Genomic DNA, 18,435 nt, shown 5'->3' on the forward strand with positions numbered 1-18,435 from the left:
TTGTTGTCCTCCCAATATGCAGCCATCATCTTGCTGCACATGCACTCCTGGTCGTCACCTGGTGTAAATCTGTTGTAGCCACCACAGTCACATCACTCAGCAGTACTTCTATGCTGTTCGGGTTGGCTTTGGGATTCCTGGCCCTGCCCATTCCTCTCCCGCCATGTGTCTCTGCTGGCATATTCAAAAATTGTGTCCCTGTTGATGTATTACAGGACCAGCCAAGTTTCCTTTCAGATGCAGGAAATCCCAGACAGGAAGGAACCATTGGCAGCCCTCAGTCCAGGCAAGGGTGGCACCTTCCAGTCACTGGTAGGAAAATTTGAGCTGATGTTGTCAGGGTTCAGATACCCAAAAACTGCATTCAGGGAGGTCTAGAAACATACTACCCATTCAACCATCTAGAGACACATGCATACAACTTAAAATGGACTTGAATACCCCTCATAGGTTGGGTAAAAGCAATTGAACGCACTCTCAAGTGTCAACAAAACCCTTTGTGAGTGCTGCAACTGAAACAATTTGCAATACTGAGCTATGATTGTTTCTGTTAACAGCATAGTATAGCTGTGGTACATTTCCCAGCGAAGCGTCCCTTTGGTCAGAGTCTGGTGTACATCTACGTCAATGGTCAGCAGAAACTCACTGCACCCCTAAAATTTCCCACTATGAATGAGGTAAGGTTCTTTTATATAACAGATAAATAGTCTGTTTTCCATTTTGTTCTTGTGCTATTGAAAATGCATTCCAGTAATATACTTTTAATGGTACTTATGCAGGCTTTTCGATGCTCAGACCACTAAGAACTTCTCATACTGAGCAGGGAGCTGTACAGGGTGTGCAGTAGGGAGATTTACAGAGGAACTGCAATGAAACAAACAGTTTGACCAAAAAATGAGCAACAAGTCTGTTGAGAACTGATTTTGCAAGCATAAAGATATTTTATCTTTATTGTTTATAAATTGTTGGCACTGTAGTGGTCACTTAATGCTCCCATAAGCCGCATTGGTCTCTATCTTGAGAGGTTACTGGTCAGCAGCTTAAATTGCTGATGCATAATAATAAAATTTTAACTTAACCAAACATCTAAATATTAATGTTGTGTTTCACATTATTTAAAATTTATATCATTTAGATGAAAATGTATAACCACGTGACACCTTTTTGTGATCTGTGGTCATCCCAAAGTTCTTTACAGTGAATAAAGTACTTTTATTGTAACATAGGAAACACAGTAAGCCCTTGGTTAATGTCACTTTTGAAAATATGTCATCTCTGTCACAGTAGCAGTTCCTCACTGTTCTACTGGGGTTGTCAGCTTCGACAGCTCAAACAATTGGGATGTAATCAACTGAGTGTCTAACCCCAATGCATCTAGAAATTAAAATTGTTTGAACTCTTTGCATCATGAGGCTTTAATATGATTTTGCAGAAAGTCTCCATAAGGTAGCTACTGTACTGGTGATTGCAAGGAGTTTCAGTAAATTACTAAACAGTGAAGCTACTATAGTTACTGCTCCATATAGTCCAGTTAAAGTCAAGCCTTTGTGCTTTCTCCAATTAATGTCAAATTGTCTTGATGCTGAAACTTGTTGAATGTTTTCTCCCAACTTAAGCCTTTTACATCGTGTTGTATTGGATCAGCTGGTCAGAGGACCACTACCCCACCTCCATCACAAATCCCAGATCCTCCATTCTCTTTATCTATCCCTTCCGGACGGACATCACTAAGCTCAATTCTTTCACCTCCAAACTGGAGCGGACTCCTGGGCAAACCAGAATCGGTGACGAAACTCATTTCAGCAGGAACTCAGGATAGTGAGTGGGGTTCCCCGACTTCACTGGAAGGTCAGCTTGGTTCCGTTCTAGTCTTCCATGATGCACTACAACCCTTTCAAGTGAAGGCTCTCTATTTTGCAGGTGAGCAACAGCTTTCCAGCTCATTCCAATATGTGGCTACCTCATTAACTTGTTGCATTACTACCAACACTGTTTATTCAAAAGATCTATTTTACAATTTTTCTGATGACCTATCTCACTTAAAAAAAAAGTAAGCGTACTGAAGGAGGTCATTTTCCCCAGTGTGCTTCTATCCCCTCTTTGAAAGAGCTGTTATCCAATTAGAACCAGTTCCCTGCTCTTTTCCTTTCAAAAATACACCTATCCAATTTCCTTTTGAAAGTTATTATTGAATTTGCTTCCACTTTCCCTTCAGGCAAGACAGTTTACATTGTAATAGCTGCAAAAAAAATAACTTCTCTGTTCATCTCCATCTCAGGTCTTTTGCCAGTTATCTTAAATCCATGTGCCCTGGTTACTGACCCTGGCTCGCATTAAAAAATCTGTCATAATTTTGAACAATTCAGCCTTATAAGAAGGAAAACCCAGAGAAAGCTGGATTTATCGTGCCCTTTATCCTTGGTGCTATTTTATTGCATCTCCTCCACATTGTCCCCAAAGCCCACTGCATCCTTCCAAATGTGTTGTGTCCAGAAGTAGATTCAGTGATGTGGCTGGAGCTGTTCCAGAGTTTTATCATAATTCACTTTCTCAGCTATGTATATAAACCCAGGATTCTGTATATTTTTTTATGACCATCTGGCATATTAGATGACATTTGCTGCTTATCACTCTAAGCTTGACCTGTGATGTCATTTTTTCTGATCTTAAATTTGAGGCATGTGATGTTATGTCACTTGAAACATTATGGTAATAAATGCACTTGTATCTCTCCAGCCTTTGTGTCGATACTGACATCAGCATGATGTTGTACATTTGTCTGCCATGGAAACCATATGATTGAATCTTTGCTTGATAATGTTACATTGCAATTAAATTGATGCAGCAGCTTTTCCCTCAAATATTGGAAGTGACTGAACAGATTAACATATGACAATATGGGAACTTTTAATGTTGACAGGCCCAAACTGCATTTCTCTATTGAAAACTCAGGAGTCAGATTTTACAGACCTCACAAACAAGCTGCTCCTTCATTACACGCCAAAGGTAAGATGTGTATAAAATTTACGATCCTACTCTTGGATTTTTAAATCCCTCTCTTAAAGATTTTCCTTTTATTTGCCCACCACCTTACTCTCCTGAAGCTATTGACCTTGTAGAAATTGGGTGTCTCAGGTGCTAAGTGACAAAATGTTTTGTATTATGGAAGGTATCACCACTTGGAAGAATGTTCTCAGTTGATGTCTGGTCGTTAGGCAATATGGAAGAATTGGACTATACCTAGTCCAGGGGGTGTTGGTATTGCTACTGTTTTCCCAGCTGAGATAATTCATTGTTTGGGTTTCAAACTGGAGATGGAACTTGAAAGTTAAATCTTGGGTTATGGGTACAAGTAGCCCTTTCCTACATGCCCATGAGAAGGGTGGCCGCGGACATCCTTGAATTGCCACTGTCCATACTTGCAACAACTGGCATCACAGCTAGACAAGGTAGTGAAGAAGGCTTTTGGCACACTGGTCTTCATCAGTCAGGGCACTGAGTATAGAAATTGGGATGTTATGCTGCAGTTGTCATTAAACTAGAAAGAGTGCAGGGGAGATTTACGAGGATGTTGCCAGGACTCGAGGGACTGAGTCATGGAGAGAGGTTGAGCAGGTTGGGACTTTTTTCATTAGAGCTTAGGAGAATGAGGGGTGATCCTATAGAGGCATATAAAATCGTGAGAGACATAGATAAGGTGAATGCACACAGTCTGTTTCCCAGGGTTGGGGAATCAAGAACAAGAGGGCATAGGTTTAAGGTGAGAAGGGAGAGATTTAATATGAACCTGAGGGGCAACCTTTTCATCCAGAGAGTGGTCAGTATATGGAACAAGCTGCCAGAGTGAGTGATTGAGGCAGGAACATTAACAACATTTAAGAGATACTTGGACGGTATTTTGTTTCCTAAGATTGTTAAAGCCCTAAGATTATTTTGACGCATGATGTTCAAAATCCATATCCTATAATTATTGGAGTTTCTGCATTTTTACAGGCATGCAAAAGTCCTATCTGCCTTGATTTGTCACCTAATCTCTTTCATGGGAGACTGACTGGGCATAAAGTTGTCAACTGGGATATTAAGGTATTTCCGTTAGTGGAGCATTGGTTATAATTATTCAGGAATTGTCATTAGGGTAAGAATTTTGTATTGAATAATTACACATTCCATAAATGCTTTGTCCAAAGGTTCCATTCGAGTTTGCATTTAAATTTTGATTCTGAGGATTATAAATACTCAACGGTGCATGGGAAATTCAGCATGATTTGATGAACACGTTAGAACTGAAATTACATTTTGACGATTTTCCCCAGTTGATCATTCCACCACTAACTCTACTCCCTCAATGCACTTACCTTAGTATCCTTAAGCCATATAGATATTGTAAAAAGCCAGTCTACCTGTTATCAATGCTTAGTACATTATTAACAAATATAGTGACTTACAAACTTTTCCCTGTGTGGGATATGTGGTGCTAGTTGTTTTTCAATGCTATTCACATCACTTAGAAGGATTTACTTTTAACTTGGTAGGGCACTGAATATTTTTTGGAAAACTGATCTTACTTCGATGGTAAGACCCTGTATGCAACTGATAACAATTAAGAGAAGTATTTGATAAACTGAGTCTACCTGTTATAAAATAAATGTTACTTGCTTACCTAATCATCCAACAGACAATTAATTTGCAAACCAGAGGTATAAAAGAAAGGTTGATTGAGATATTTGGGTTTTTGCTCCCTTTTTTCTCCTCCCATAATTCATTTTCCTCTTCCAAGTGGAGCTCCCCACTATCACTTAGTTCATTGAATGGAAAGTGCCAGTGAAACTTAGTATTGAGGGAACTGGATTTAAAACTGTTGGTGTGAGGCAAGTGTGCCATTCTGCCAGAGTAGACAATATATTGAAATTTGGATTCGAATTGAGTTTGCATTGCTGTACAATTTCAATGCTCAATGCATCAGTAGCAATTCTTGATGTTGACCTCTTGCCAGGATATGATCAATTGCATCGGTGGTCTCAATGTCCTTTTCCCACTGCTGGAACAAATGAGCAATCTTGGCAGTCAGGGGTGCCTGAAGACCGATCATGTGGCACCTGATCTAGTGACTCCTGAAGCACCATCCCCTTCTGAAAGTGACTGGGTGGTGGTCCCTTCAACAAGAGCTTCTGGTGAGACTTAACAATAATTGCTTTGAACTTGTGTTTTAACAGCACTAGTATTGCAGTTTATCAAGTAGACTGGGTAAACCTGTGTTTGCTACCACATTGTTGTGTAATTTTTGTCTATTGTATGTAAATATTTGTATATAATTCTCCCAATCTTCCTCTCATCACTCTGTATCCTATTTTAGCAGTTGATTATATTGTGTTTTCAAAAATTGCCCTGTTCTGATTTCTAAAGAAAGATTTTTCTTTCATGTTATCGTGCTATTTTTTCTTATATTGGTTATTTCACTTAATATTGTCTTCCAATCCAATAATGTTTTCCATCAACCTAGTCCCCTTTGGTGTATGTCCTGCATAGGGACTGATTAAGGGAGGAGTATCCTTGAGAGAGATTATTGGTCTTTAAATATTCCAGATTCATTCTTGCAGAAATTTCAAATTCTTAAATTTGTTTTGTTATTTGTTTAATGTCTGCCATTTCCACGTGCTTAGCTTGCTGCATAGATTGTATTAGAGCACAACTGCAGTATAAATCAAAGTGTTCAACAAGTGTGTCTTGTTTACTGCATTTTGGTATATTTTGTTTCATGTAAGGACACCAAAATGCTTTTCCAGTTCCAAGTCCAAAAGAACCCTTCCAAAAAAATCCTTCAAGCTTGGAATATTATTTCTAATTATTAATTTGAAAATATTGTTTACTCTTGAATTTGGAATTAATTTGCTGTTTACTTAATCTGGCATTTTCCATGTTTTTGGGAATGGTATTTTAACGATTGATTTCAAAGGAATTCTCAATTTTCTCTCTCCTGAAAATCCAGCTTGTTACAGTTGCCTTCAGCAACCTTCTGGGGTGGTTTGGTTTCATTTTTCATTTTTTTCAGATCAGTTTTTCTTTTAAGCAATGAATACTGATAATGTTAGGTGAAGGTGAGTTACTGAAGCCGGCAATATGGTGTAACATTGTGGGTAATAGGAATCACAAGACTGGCTGCTGATGCGGCTGTAGTTTTCGATTGTCTGTGTTAATTGTAATTCAGTTCCCCAATGCTCCACTAATAATTCGCCTTAGGACGAAATATTGTTTGTGTTTTTTGGTGATGTTGGTTGATGGCAGAATATGGATTTGGACATTGGAGAACTCCCTAGCATTATTTAAAAAGTGTTGGTGTTCTTTAATTCGGCTGTACTGGCACATAAGTGTTGCATTTCAGCAAAGGTTCCATGTAGAAAATTGTCTTAAGGTTATAAAATCCAACATACAAAAATGGCCAGTAGGCCCACCATATCATTGCAATTACTTGGCCCTATGTCCAAATCCCATTTGCCACTTGCCTGCTGTATCCTTTGATGTTTTCCTTTTTCAAGCAGTCACATTTAATCCCTATTTTTAGACTTTGATTCAACAATGGGTTGTGGTGAAGAATTTCTTATTTTGACTACCTATGTTCAAAAATTGGTCTTGTGATTATAATAACTTTATCCATCACGGCCATCTTTTTATATAATGTAAATGCATCCAGTATTTGCTGTACCCTTACCTTGAAAGAATCCCAATCAGCTGCTTAAATCTAGCGATGATTGGCCCAACATGTTTCTTCATAACTGCAGTCTCAGGTCCCTGGTGATGTTTAACTGAAGTCATGGTACAACTTTGCATTGCTTTGGTGTTTTTCTAAATAATAAATATCCACCTATCATCTCCCAGCCTCTGTCACTATTTCCATCCTTCCCTCTCACCTGAACCAACCTGTCACTTGCCATGTCTTGCCCCATCCCTTATCAAAACTTTGTGCTGTATTCCAAACTGCAGCATAAGGTCTTGTGCTAATTCACCATCATCCCGTCATGTGTTTTGTGGCCTTATCTGTGTTTGCCATTCTCAGTTTAAATAAATATATGGCCAAAGTGTAGGGACTTGGAAATGTTCCAGGGATATGGAGCAGATTGTAAGAGACTGGGAGAAGGAAAGAAATATAAATTCTTCCAGGGTTTAAAGCATTTGTTTCTTTATGGGTAATATGAATCAAAAGATTGTTGCTGTGATTGTCCTTGAGTGTTAATGTACCTATATGTAATTTACAGAGGCCAGGCTGGAGAAGAACCCTGTTGCTACTTTTCTCTTGACAATAAAACATTTCATACGAAGGCATCCAATCAATCAGGAGAACGTGCTTCATTCCCATGGAGTGGCCACTTTAGGTGCCTTGTTGCAAAAGGTAGGGAATCTCTTTTCTCTACCACCTCAGGGAGTCACTCATGCAGAATTTACTAGTAAAGTGGCCTTGTTTTTAGCATTGATGTAGTTACAGACTTGTATGAAGTACATCACAATAGTAGTAAAGTTTGAAAGTTGAAGAATATGATGAGCAATATGCCATCGTTTTTCACCAGTGTGTATTATACAAGAATGAAGAACATTTCCACCGATTTCATGGTAGCTTCCATTCAATGTGCAATTGTTTCATCAGCACTAATGTTCACTTCTTTTGGTATCTGTGCAAGTTGGTATCTGTGCAAGTTAACATCTGTGGAATTTGTCCAGGAAGGAGCTGCCAAAGTAACGTTTCTTCCTGGTTGATTAAATTGAATGTTGGAGCAGACTCATGTGACCGAATGGCTCTATTCCTGCTCTTAGTTTGTATGTTCTTGTGAAGTATCAGTGACTTGCCGTCCTGCACTTTGCAGAAGTGGTTAGCTTTCTTGTTTGTTGAACAGGAGAAAGATTTATCCTAGTTCCTGTTTTACCCCACTGTTGCAGAAAATGCCACAACTTGTAAAATTAAGGTTCTTACCTGGGCAGTACACCCACAATCCTTAATTTCCATTAACAAACGTCCAAGACTTTTTGAAGCATTTCCTTTCAGTTGAGAACAGCACATTTTAAGACTTAACATGGTATCCCAGTGAAAATAAACTTTCATTGTGCTCTGCCACTGAGTGGGAGGATAGAGGTTTACGTCTTTAGGACAGTGCCAAGTACAATCCAATGTTGGTTAGACTGCACTTGGAGTTACTGTGTGCAGTTCTGGTCAGCTTGCTGTAGGAAGTATGTTATTAAGTTGGAGAGGGTGCAGAGAAGATTCATAAAGATGTTGCCTGGACTGGTGGGCCATGGTTATAAGGAGAGAGATTAGATAGGTTAGGTCTCTTTTCCCTGGAGCAAAGGAGGCTGAGGGGTGACCTTGTAGAGGTTTAAAAATTATGAGGGACATAGGGTAGATAGTCATAGTCTTTCTCCCAGGGTATAGGAGTCTAAAACTAAAGGATATAGGTTTAAGATGAGAGGGGAAGGATTTAAAGAGGAACTGAGGAGCAGGTTTTTCACAACAAGGGTGGTGGGTTTATGAAGTGAGCTGCCAGAGGAAGTGATAGAGATGGGTATAATTACAACATTTAAAAGCCATTTGGACAGTTACATCGATAGGAAAGGAATAGAGGGATACAGGCAAGATGCAGGCAAATGGGATAGCTTGGATAGGTATATTCGTCAGCATAGACGAGTTGGGCTGAAAGGCCTGTTTCCATGCTGTATGACTCTAAGGAAGTTATTTGGTTTATTATTCAAGGATGGTTCAATAACTTGAATCTCTTGGGAAGGATAAGTTAGCCATACTTGAAACCACCAGGTAAGTTAAGTCTGGGATCACATCAGACAAAAACAATTAATGCATTTACTTTAAGTAGATAAAAGAACTGCAATTGAACCACGGGACATAGAGTATGCTATTCATCTGGTTCAACTCGTTCCCCCGTTCAATTAGGTTGTGACTCATTAGTATTTCATCTTTGTTTATGGTTTGAAATGCAACTATTTCCTATGTTGTAAGATAGTGAAGCAAGTAGCGCTGTTCTCTGATCACTTCTGGGAACATAAAATATCCATTATAATTGTATAGTATACATGGTATGCAGAGTGTCTGACATAGCTTTGGCTCAGCTGATCTACGCCAATTTCCTTCCAGCCCTCTTCACCTAATGCTGCCAAGATATCCTTCTATTCCTTTTTCCCACATGTATTTATCCAATTGTTCCTTATATAGAATGTCTGACATTTAGATAGACACATGAACAGGCAGGGAATAGAGTGATACAGACGAAGTGCAGTCAGGTGGGATGAGTTAGCTTGGCATCATGGTTGGCACAGACGTGGTGGGCTGAAGAGCCTGTTCTTGTGCTGTTCTGTTCTATGTTCCATGTTTATCCCATGAGAGCTGATTGCCATAGGAAGCTAGATAAATGAATCAGAGTTGTTTATTGACAGTAGTTCTGAATGCAGTTGCTTGTGTTTCTAAATAAACACTTAATAGTTAAGCTTTTAGATCTTTTTCTTTAAGTTTTTTTTTGTTTTTGTCTGTGAAATTACCTTTAAAAGAGAAACAACACCAGAAGACTTTGGACTGATTTTATAAGCCATTCTCAAATTAAATATCGCATCAGAAAATAATTTATTAAATTAATTTTGAGACTAGTTTTAAAACAGTATTTGCTAGTGTTTCATTGTACAAACCGCTGATGGTATGATGTACCAAAAGGAGCAGCCATTTATTTAAACAGGCTTGTTTAAAGATGTGGTCCCGATTCAGTGTCATCTTGACCTAGAAGGTTATTGATGCCCATGATTGGCACAGTCTGTACTTTGGTCCTGTGATCAGATGATTCACTCATGAGCAGCAAAATTAGACCAACTCCATACAAGGTCTGATCCTCCTTACTGAATAGAGCTAATCTCCAAGCTACTAAAGATACAATCGCATGAAATTAATGGGGATCTGGTCCATCAAATCTGATTGCTGTTATAAAGAGCAGATATAATGGCAAATTGTTTTTCTTTGTATTATTTTATGCTATTTTCTGCTCTGTACTATACTCTGGTATAATATATTGTGTATTTTCTCATTATACTTGCAATTACATTTGAGATTAAGCTAAAAATCTGTTTTAAATATCCTGTTTGATAGATGCCAAATAGTTTAGTGGATGTGAACATGTTGGTGGCTGTGCAGTTGCTAATTGAACAAGCAAACGTAGAAAAGAATACACAGCTCCTGCATCAGATGTATCAGTATCTGCTCTTTGACTTTCGAATCTGGAGCCGGGGAGACTTCCCATTTCGAATAGGCAAGTACATTTCCGTTATAATGGATACAAGCCACTTTATGTGCAGAGAAGCATGGTGCCCTGTGCAGCCTCAGGATGTCCCAAATGTTGTTACAGCTAATGGAAGTACATCTGCAGGGTAAAGTGTTGAAATGCAGGAATAGTGACAACTGGTTTGTGAAGAATAAGTTCCCACACCAGATAATGATGGCCAGATTTTTTGTTTTGTAGATTTGGTAAGGGAATAAATTTAGGTCAGGGGATCAGGGACGATTCTGCTGCTGCGCTTTAGAATACTTCCATCAGATCTTTTACATCCACCTCTGATTGCCTCAGCAGAAAGGCAGCATCTTTGGAGTGTCATCTTGACTATCGTACTGAAATCTCCAGAATGGGCCTTGTGTCTGAATATTCAGATTTGGATTCAAAAGGGGTCTCATGCTATTCAAATGTAGAAAGGTGCTGTCTAATCTTACAGATGCAATCTGCATTTTTAAATATTTTCACTAGAGGGAGAGTCTTGAATAAGGGGATATAGGTACGAGATAAGAGGCCAGTTATTTCAAACTGAGGTGCAAAGAAATTTCTTGTCTCGGAGGATATTGAATCTGAGGCAAGATCATTAGACATATTTAAGGTAGAGATAAATGAATAATAGAAAGATCAAGGAATTGAATGATTATGGGGAACTGGCACAGAAGAATTGAGGCCAGTATAGTTCAGCCATGATTATTTTGAATGGAGGGGCTGGGTTGAGGAGCCTGGTTGTCTACTCCTACTCCTCCTCCTATTTTCTCTGTTCAAATATGTATGGAAAATATGGAGGTATGTTTTATGCACAATTCACATCTTTACTGTGTAAAGCAGTTGATGGTATGTCTGTACCTTTGGGTTCTGAATTACGATTCAGGTAAGTGTAGACTGTGCATTTGGGGAGCCTGCTGCCTTTTGACCATTGCCAAAATTCGGATAAAACCATGGGGCAAAAGCCTTTGTGCACCAGGCACAAGGATCTCTTGCAGTTATTCTGGAAAGTATCTAGAGCATGATACTATCTGATTTGACCACAGTTGTTTGCTGAGATGTGTTGAGGTTGGCTGGTACAGAAAATGGAAAATTTCATCCTGGCCTTCTGAAGTTGGAATTAGATCACTTTTATTGAGGATGAAGGATCATTTTATCCCCAGTTGGTTCCACAGTGCACCATGGAATCATTTGTCAATCTCCAGTGCCAACATTATGAAAGAATTATCAAATTCGTCCCATTCCCTTTGTTAGTCCCATCAATTAGTTCCCTTTCCATTTTAGATCCAGTTCCTTTTGATAGTTCCTGGTGAAATTCCTTCCATCACCTTTACAGGCAGTGCATTCCGGATCATGATTCACCAAGTAAAAAGGATTCTCTTCATCTTGCTGTGGCATTTTTGATAGTTACCTCAGCACTGGTGCCTCTCTTATTGAGCACACTGTCAAAAATAAAAATCGTAAAATACCTTAGGGACTGTCTTAAGGGCTGACTTCTAGTTTCTCCCTGGTTTATACTGATCACTGTTTTAGCTGAGTCCTGTATATCTCAATTTAATTTGAAGATGCATTCCTTACACCAAACAGCCCAGGAGAACTAGTGACTAAATAATTGAGAGGGATTATGCAAATAGGGGTCCCTGGATAACAGTTTTCATAAAGCAAATTGAGCTTTGTGATCTCCTGATTGTTGTAACTATCCTGTGGCATTATTTCATTAGTCTTGTCAAAAAAGCCATAACAGTGTTCTATTTCAGGTCACATTCAGTACTTATCCACCATCATCAAGGATAACCGAAAACTCTTTAGGAAGAAATATGGGGTGCAGTTTTTACTCGATGCGATCCGTATGTGTTACAGGTATGTTTGCTCCCTTTATAATTTTATTCATAATTGTTAAATTTGGCACAAAGGTTATTTATCCTTTAAGTAGTTATGAAGTTCATATGTAGAATGCAACAACTCAAAATAATGCACTAATATCTTATTCTTGTTCTGTTTGCCCTTTCCAGCAGCTCAAATCAAGATGGTGACTTGTCTGTAGATGACGTGAAGACAATTCGAGCTTCCCTCTATGGGCTAATTAAGTACTTCATCAGCAAAGGGGTCACTCAGGAAGAGGTTCAGAGCATGATGGGATACATTGCTGCTGTCAACGATGAGGAACAGGTAGAATGGAATTTTGTATCTTCCCTACACTTCTCATTCGTGTGTCATCTTTCATTTCCTACAAGTTATGGAAAATGGCTGCTGCTTTGGCTATGTGGGAGCTTTTATTAGGATCCATAAATAATAGAATCTAACAGCATAAAGTGAGCCATTTGGCCCATTATGCATGTATTTGCTATTTTTTTTCAATTATGCGAAATGGATGTTGCTGGCAATACCACTGAAGTGAGGAGGCAGTTGAGAATCAACCACATCGATGAGTCTGGAGGCAGTTGTCTCTCAAGTGTTTATCCAGTTCTATTTTGTAAGTTACTATTAAATCTGGTACTATCACCCTTTGAGACAATGCTTTTCAGGTCATCATGAGAACAGATATGTTAACATTGAAGAGATTCACAAGGGTAATTCCTGGGATGTGAGGGTTGTCCTATAACAAGTGTCTATAAATGTCAGATTTGTATTCTTTGGAGTTCAGAAGAATAAGGGGTGAGCTTATTGAAATATATGAGATTCTACAGGGTACAAAGGAGTAAATGTTGAGTTGTTTCCACCAGTGGGAGAGTCTGAAACGAGGGAACATGGTTACAAGAAGAGGGGGCAATCATTTAAAACTGTAATATGTAAGAATTTTTTTCACTCAGAGGGTAGTGAATCTCTGGAATTGGTTGTGGGTGCTAGAATACTGAAGATATATAAAGAGGAGGGATTCGCATTTTTGAAAGATCAAGGAATTGAGGGGTATGTGGAACTGGCACAGAATGGGAGTTCAGCCTGGGGCAGATCAGCTGTGATTGTATTGAATGGCAGGGCAGGCTTGATGGACCTGGTGGCCTTCTGCTACTCTTTTCTTGTGAATTTGTATCTGATGTGCTATCAAGTACAGTTCTGTTTATCCTGTCTCATTAGCTTTACTAACTAAGTCTTTGTCTATTGGTTACAAATCTTTTTGCCAATGCTTGGACTTCAAAATTCTCACCCTTGTTTTAAAATTCTCGTCCTTGTTTCAAATCCCTAACTATGTAATCTGCGCTGACTCTATAGCTTTCCTACATTTCTGTGCTCCTTCAGTTCTGGGCTCTTATTACAAATTCTGATTTCCTAAATGACCTTCAAGAATTATTTCCCTAAACCTCCCCAGCGCTCTACCTTTGTCCCCCATTAAAATATTCTGCATATTCTTTGACCAAGGTTTAACTACTCTTTGGTTATCGTCCGTAATATCACCACCTGTTAACTTGTATCAGATGCAGCTTTGGAATGTTTTATTACATTAACATGAAATATATGTAAATATTATCATTGCTCTGAATACAAGTGAAAAATACCTTTATTATATCTTTCTTTATCTCCATGTAACTGAAGTCCCTCAATCCTGGAGCCATTCTAATAAATTCTCCCTAGTGGCTTTTGCATCCTTTCTGAGATGGTAGTGTCAAAGACCATGGAAACAGATGCTTTGGCCCAACTGGTCCATGCTGACCAAGATGCCCCATCCAAGCTGGTGGCCCATAACCTTCCAAACCTCTCCAATCTATGTACCTGTCCAACTGTCTTTTAAAAGTTGTTATTGTACCTGCCTCAACCACTTCCTCTGGCAGTTTATTCCATATACATACCACCCTTAGTGTTTGTGGGGAAAAAAGTTGCCTCTCAAGTTCCTATAAAATCTTTCATCTCTCACCTTAAACCTATACCCTCTAGTTCTTGATTCCCTAACCCTGGGAGAAAAAACTGAGTGCATTTATACACGTCTATAAGATCACCTCTCCCTATAACAGTCCATCAAGTCCTGGCAACATCCTTGTAAATCTTTTCTGCTCTCTTTCCAGTTTAATAACATCTTTCCTATAGCAGGTCAGCCAAAATTGGACACAATACTCCCAAGTGTGCCTCCCCAGCAGTGTGTACAACCTCACCATGTCATCCCAACTTTTATACTCAAAAGCTCTGACTGATGAAGGCCAGCATGCCAAAAGCCCCCTTCACCACCCTGTCTACTTGTGACTCCAATTTCAGGGAACCATGTACTTGTACTCAAAGGTCACTACCCTGTTAATGGATCTTGCTTGTGTAAATGGCTCAGTGCATTTCTCCATTTTACCAGCAACTACACATGAAAAGGATATTGTTGGCAAAGGATGTTATGAAAATGTAAATATTTCTTTAAAGGGGCCAGAGTACTTTACATAGAAATAACAGTGTATAACATTTATTTGCACTGCAATATTCTTATTAGCCTTATTAATATGCAGATGTCATGCACCAGTACTATTTGCTCCTGAAATTCAGTGAAGAAAATGGTAGATTCATCAAAGTAACCACTCTGCTGTTATAAATGGAATTAGATTATTAAGCAGCAGCTAATGCCTGACTTTTTTTTAATAAACCATCTTTTTCTTTTTTGTGCCCGTCTTGTAGCTTACAGGGATCTTGGAAGTCCTGCTGAATCTTCTTCAGACCAGCACTGCTCGGGACCAGTTGTACCTGCTGCTCTTTGAACCGGGGCATGCTGATATTCTGTACGCTCTACTGCTGAGCAACAAGTATTCTGACAAGCTTCGAGAGCTTGTCTTTAAGGTACCATGGGTGTCACTTGGATGCAGAGCTTGTTGCCCCATTATTTGGGGTTTTTAAAGCTTGTGTAGTCATATGAGTTTTGTGGGAAAAAGATAACAGAGGTGAAATGCTCATGATGTTGCTTTGTTTTTTAAAATTATTTGCCTGTGATTCAGTGAGCATTTTGACCTGCCTTTGTAATGAACAACTGCCCTCTCCATTGTATTAGAAACTCCCTATCCTGGGCACTTGGCAAGGATTGTTTGATACAGATCTTTACTTCTGGATGAAAATGTGGAGATTTTTTAAAATAAAACACTTACTGAGGGAACATTTTGCTAAAATAGAAAATTGCTAAGCCAAGATTTTAGAATCTACAGAAGCAATAGTTGAAGTCATTTGGTTAAGTTAAGCAAGATATTAACTAGGATTAAAACTCATGGAATTAAAGGCAAATTATTGATCTGATTAGGAGATTGGTTGGGGAGTAGAAGGGAGAAAGTGAGGTCAATAGGTATTAGCCCCAGTTGGAAAATGCTTTGGGTGTTTCAAAAGCATCTATGCTGGAGCCTCAATGAATCAATATATTTAGGAGTATCAAAATGGGTAGTGATAAACAGAGTCTATCAGAAAGGGAAAATGCATACAAAGGTAAGTGTATACCCCCGACATCATCACTAAGCAGGTCACATGTGGATGTCATATGGATAGAATTGAGTTCATTGGATGCCCAGTTTAGGCCAAAAGCTTATAAAAATCTAACTTTCGCAGCTGCTTCCCTCCTTGTGTCATTTTGATTAATACAGGTAAACATTTTTTCCCCCAGGAATTAAAATTGCACATCCCTGCTGAGGTGGAGATGCTTTGTCAGGTTGAAAGTTTTACGTGTTGCAAAGCTTTAAACAAATAGCAGAAGTATATCAGGAATGAACATTGAATCAGTACTTATATTTTCCATTTCTCATAGATATTTGAGAGGATGTTGAAGTGCGATAAGGTCTACGAACGGAACAAACAGCGCATCAGACTGAGGGACGTCGGCTATTCAGGACTCATCATGCTGCTGAATGATGTCACTATTACGGTGTCTCTGGTCAAGAATCTCTTGCACCAAGTACTACAATCGGGTAAATCTGTTTTTAGGGCCAAATCCTGCTGGAAAGGCATATTGTCAGTATGGCACAGCTAATTATTGACTGGTAGCTTAGAGGTGACCCAAAGAGTTGTTGGGGAACACCCAGAAATTTAGCCATGTGATTTCTCATGATGTTTTATGGATTGTGGAACTGAACAAACCATTGATTAATTGCCATTGAAGTATCCACTATAAAAATTCTACTTCTGGAAAGAATTGCCAAACATGTAACAACCAGGTAATCGTGCAAATCTGGAAAAGGCAAGCTGTTTATAGTTTTCTTACCCTCAAAAAAAAATAGTTTGAAGGATACCTTTTTCATACCTAGCAGTGCCAATGAATCATTTGAGCCAGTTGGATAATGAAGTTAGGCAGGGAGAAGATCATCTTCCTCCTTGAAGGTGTTCTAACTTTCTAATGAAGCTGTTGGTCACAGAAGTGATATCTTCTTGCATCCCATGTATGTTTTTTTTAATTTAAAAGGTCAGCATGGACCTGCTGGGCTGAAGAGCCCATTTCTGTGCTGTGCAGCTCTATGACTCTATGATAAAAGAATTTGTAGGTTTGTTGAGTATTTCCCCATAAAGCATCCACAATTCCCTAGTCAGCTGGGTGTGGTGTACCTGCTTCTAACCATCAGTAAGTATGGGTATGAATTAATAGTGCATTGGGTTTCCTTGCTCTTCAGTGCTTCATATGTTGCTGACCACTGCGTGTTCATGTCCAGTGAAATGTGTGCATTTCTATGAACACAATCCGGTTTGTATTCTTCTGTATCTTTTGGTTATAGTAGCCTTGATAATGAGGGCGAGCGCCATATCTTCTGCCTATGTAAGCCAGGGAGCAATTGTAACAGATTGAGAGAAACTGGTCAAATCATCCTCAAATCATTTTCATGTTTCCTTTACCTTCCAAGAAACACGTGCTCTTCTATATCTGAATATATATTGATAATGTCAGTGATTTTCCTAATTGGACACAAACTCTAATGCTGTACAATAGTGTGTTCTCCTTTCTTGTTCCATCTCTTTCAGATTCTGTGGTAAATTATAAAGACTTGATGGCTGTGGTGCATCTAGTGCATAAAGCAGGAATTAATGTGAGACTTGCTGTTTGCAGAAAGGTCAGTCCTCCTGCTTGTTTTGTGAATCAGATTTCTTTGGAATTTAATGAAAAATTAACTGATTCCATCACTGGAGAAAAAAGTGAGAACTTGCACTTATTTTCACACAAGAGCAGGAGAGAGTCAATCTGATTCTGTTGATATTTTAAGGAAATCATTCCTTTGGATATTGCATTCCTCATTTCTGGATTATGCATGCAGGCATATGGGACTTAATTGTGTGTTAGCAAATTCTGTGTTCCGACAATTGAATTGCATATTATTTGGACAAGCCAAGTAACTGATGCTGTGTACGTGCATAAATGAGAGAACCTGGAGGGAACAAGGTTGAGGAGTAGTATGTTCTGGAAGTTGAAGTTAAGAGACCCTGAATATGATTTCCTTCAGTGTGGGGATTCTTGAAGTCATAAACTGAAAAGAGCTGGATACACAGTTGTCTTTGAGTTAACTGTAATGAAGGAGAGAATAAAAGAAAAGGCACATTACATTTTATCTATAAAGAATATCTTGACAGCAGAAGAATGAAACAAAGTGAGGAACCTTCTTGGTTAAAAGGAGTAAAAGAAAAACACTGTAGGGTTTGATTTTCTTTTTCTATTGCTGGTTTTGAAGCATTGTTTCCAATGATGGCAGCTATTCATTGCTTTTGCTTTGATGGGAATAGAGATGGGAGTATTTGTACTGTTTTGCTAGCTGCCTTGGAAATGTGTGAAGATTGTGTTTTAGGAGGGAAAACAAAAATGCTGCATGGTGATGGATGGACTCTACAGGTGGAGAAGCTGAATGACACTGCACTGTCCAGACTTAGGTTCTAAGGGGACTCTTTCATAAACCCATTGGTGCAAAAGTTGCAGACTGTGCAGTCACTGTGTGAATAAACTGCAAAATTCTACAGTTAGATTAAACTTTTTGTGCTCAGGGGCAAGCAAGTATTATCTGACCCTAGCTGATATCTCTTTGTGTAATTCAGGTGCTCCTCAACCTGGTGACAAAGGCAAATAATTTCTGGCTTTTTCTTTCTAAGCATGATAAGGTTTGTGTAAAGAAAACAATTTTATTAATGTATCATGCTACCTTGGATTTCGGCACCCTAACCTCGACGGATAATAAGAGTAACAAAACCACTTTTATCCTTAGATATTTTCACCTGTACAAAAGCCATG

General features: G+C 38.8%; 1 protein-coding gene across 1 annotated transcript in view; it reads left to right on the plus strand.

Moving 5' to 3' along the window:
* LOC127574082 (neurobeachin-like protein 1) overlaps positions 1-18,435 on the plus strand; it is a 199,382-nt gene that overhangs the window by 112,552 nt on the left and 68,395 nt on the right. The window contains 12 exon segments of the mRNA XM_052022775.1: positions 558-677; positions 1,617-1,920; positions 2,921-3,006; positions 3,994-4,083; positions 4,994-5,171; positions 7,251-7,384; positions 10,127-10,286; positions 12,047-12,149; positions 12,302-12,458; positions 14,877-15,035; positions 15,982-16,141; positions 17,184-17,272. Of these exon segments, the coding sequence (XP_051878735.1) occupies positions 558-677; positions 1,617-1,920; positions 2,921-3,006; positions 3,994-4,083; positions 4,994-5,171; positions 7,251-7,384; positions 10,127-10,286; positions 12,047-12,149; positions 12,302-12,458; positions 14,877-15,035; positions 15,982-16,141; positions 17,184-17,272 (1,740 nt within the window).

Source organism: Pristis pectinata, chromosome 1, assembly GCF_009764475.1.
Source record: "Pristis pectinata isolate sPriPec2 chromosome 1, sPriPec2.1.pri, whole genome shotgun sequence".
Classification (NCBI taxonomy): domain Eukaryota; kingdom Metazoa; phylum Chordata; class Chondrichthyes; order Rhinopristiformes; family Pristidae; genus Pristis; species Pristis pectinata.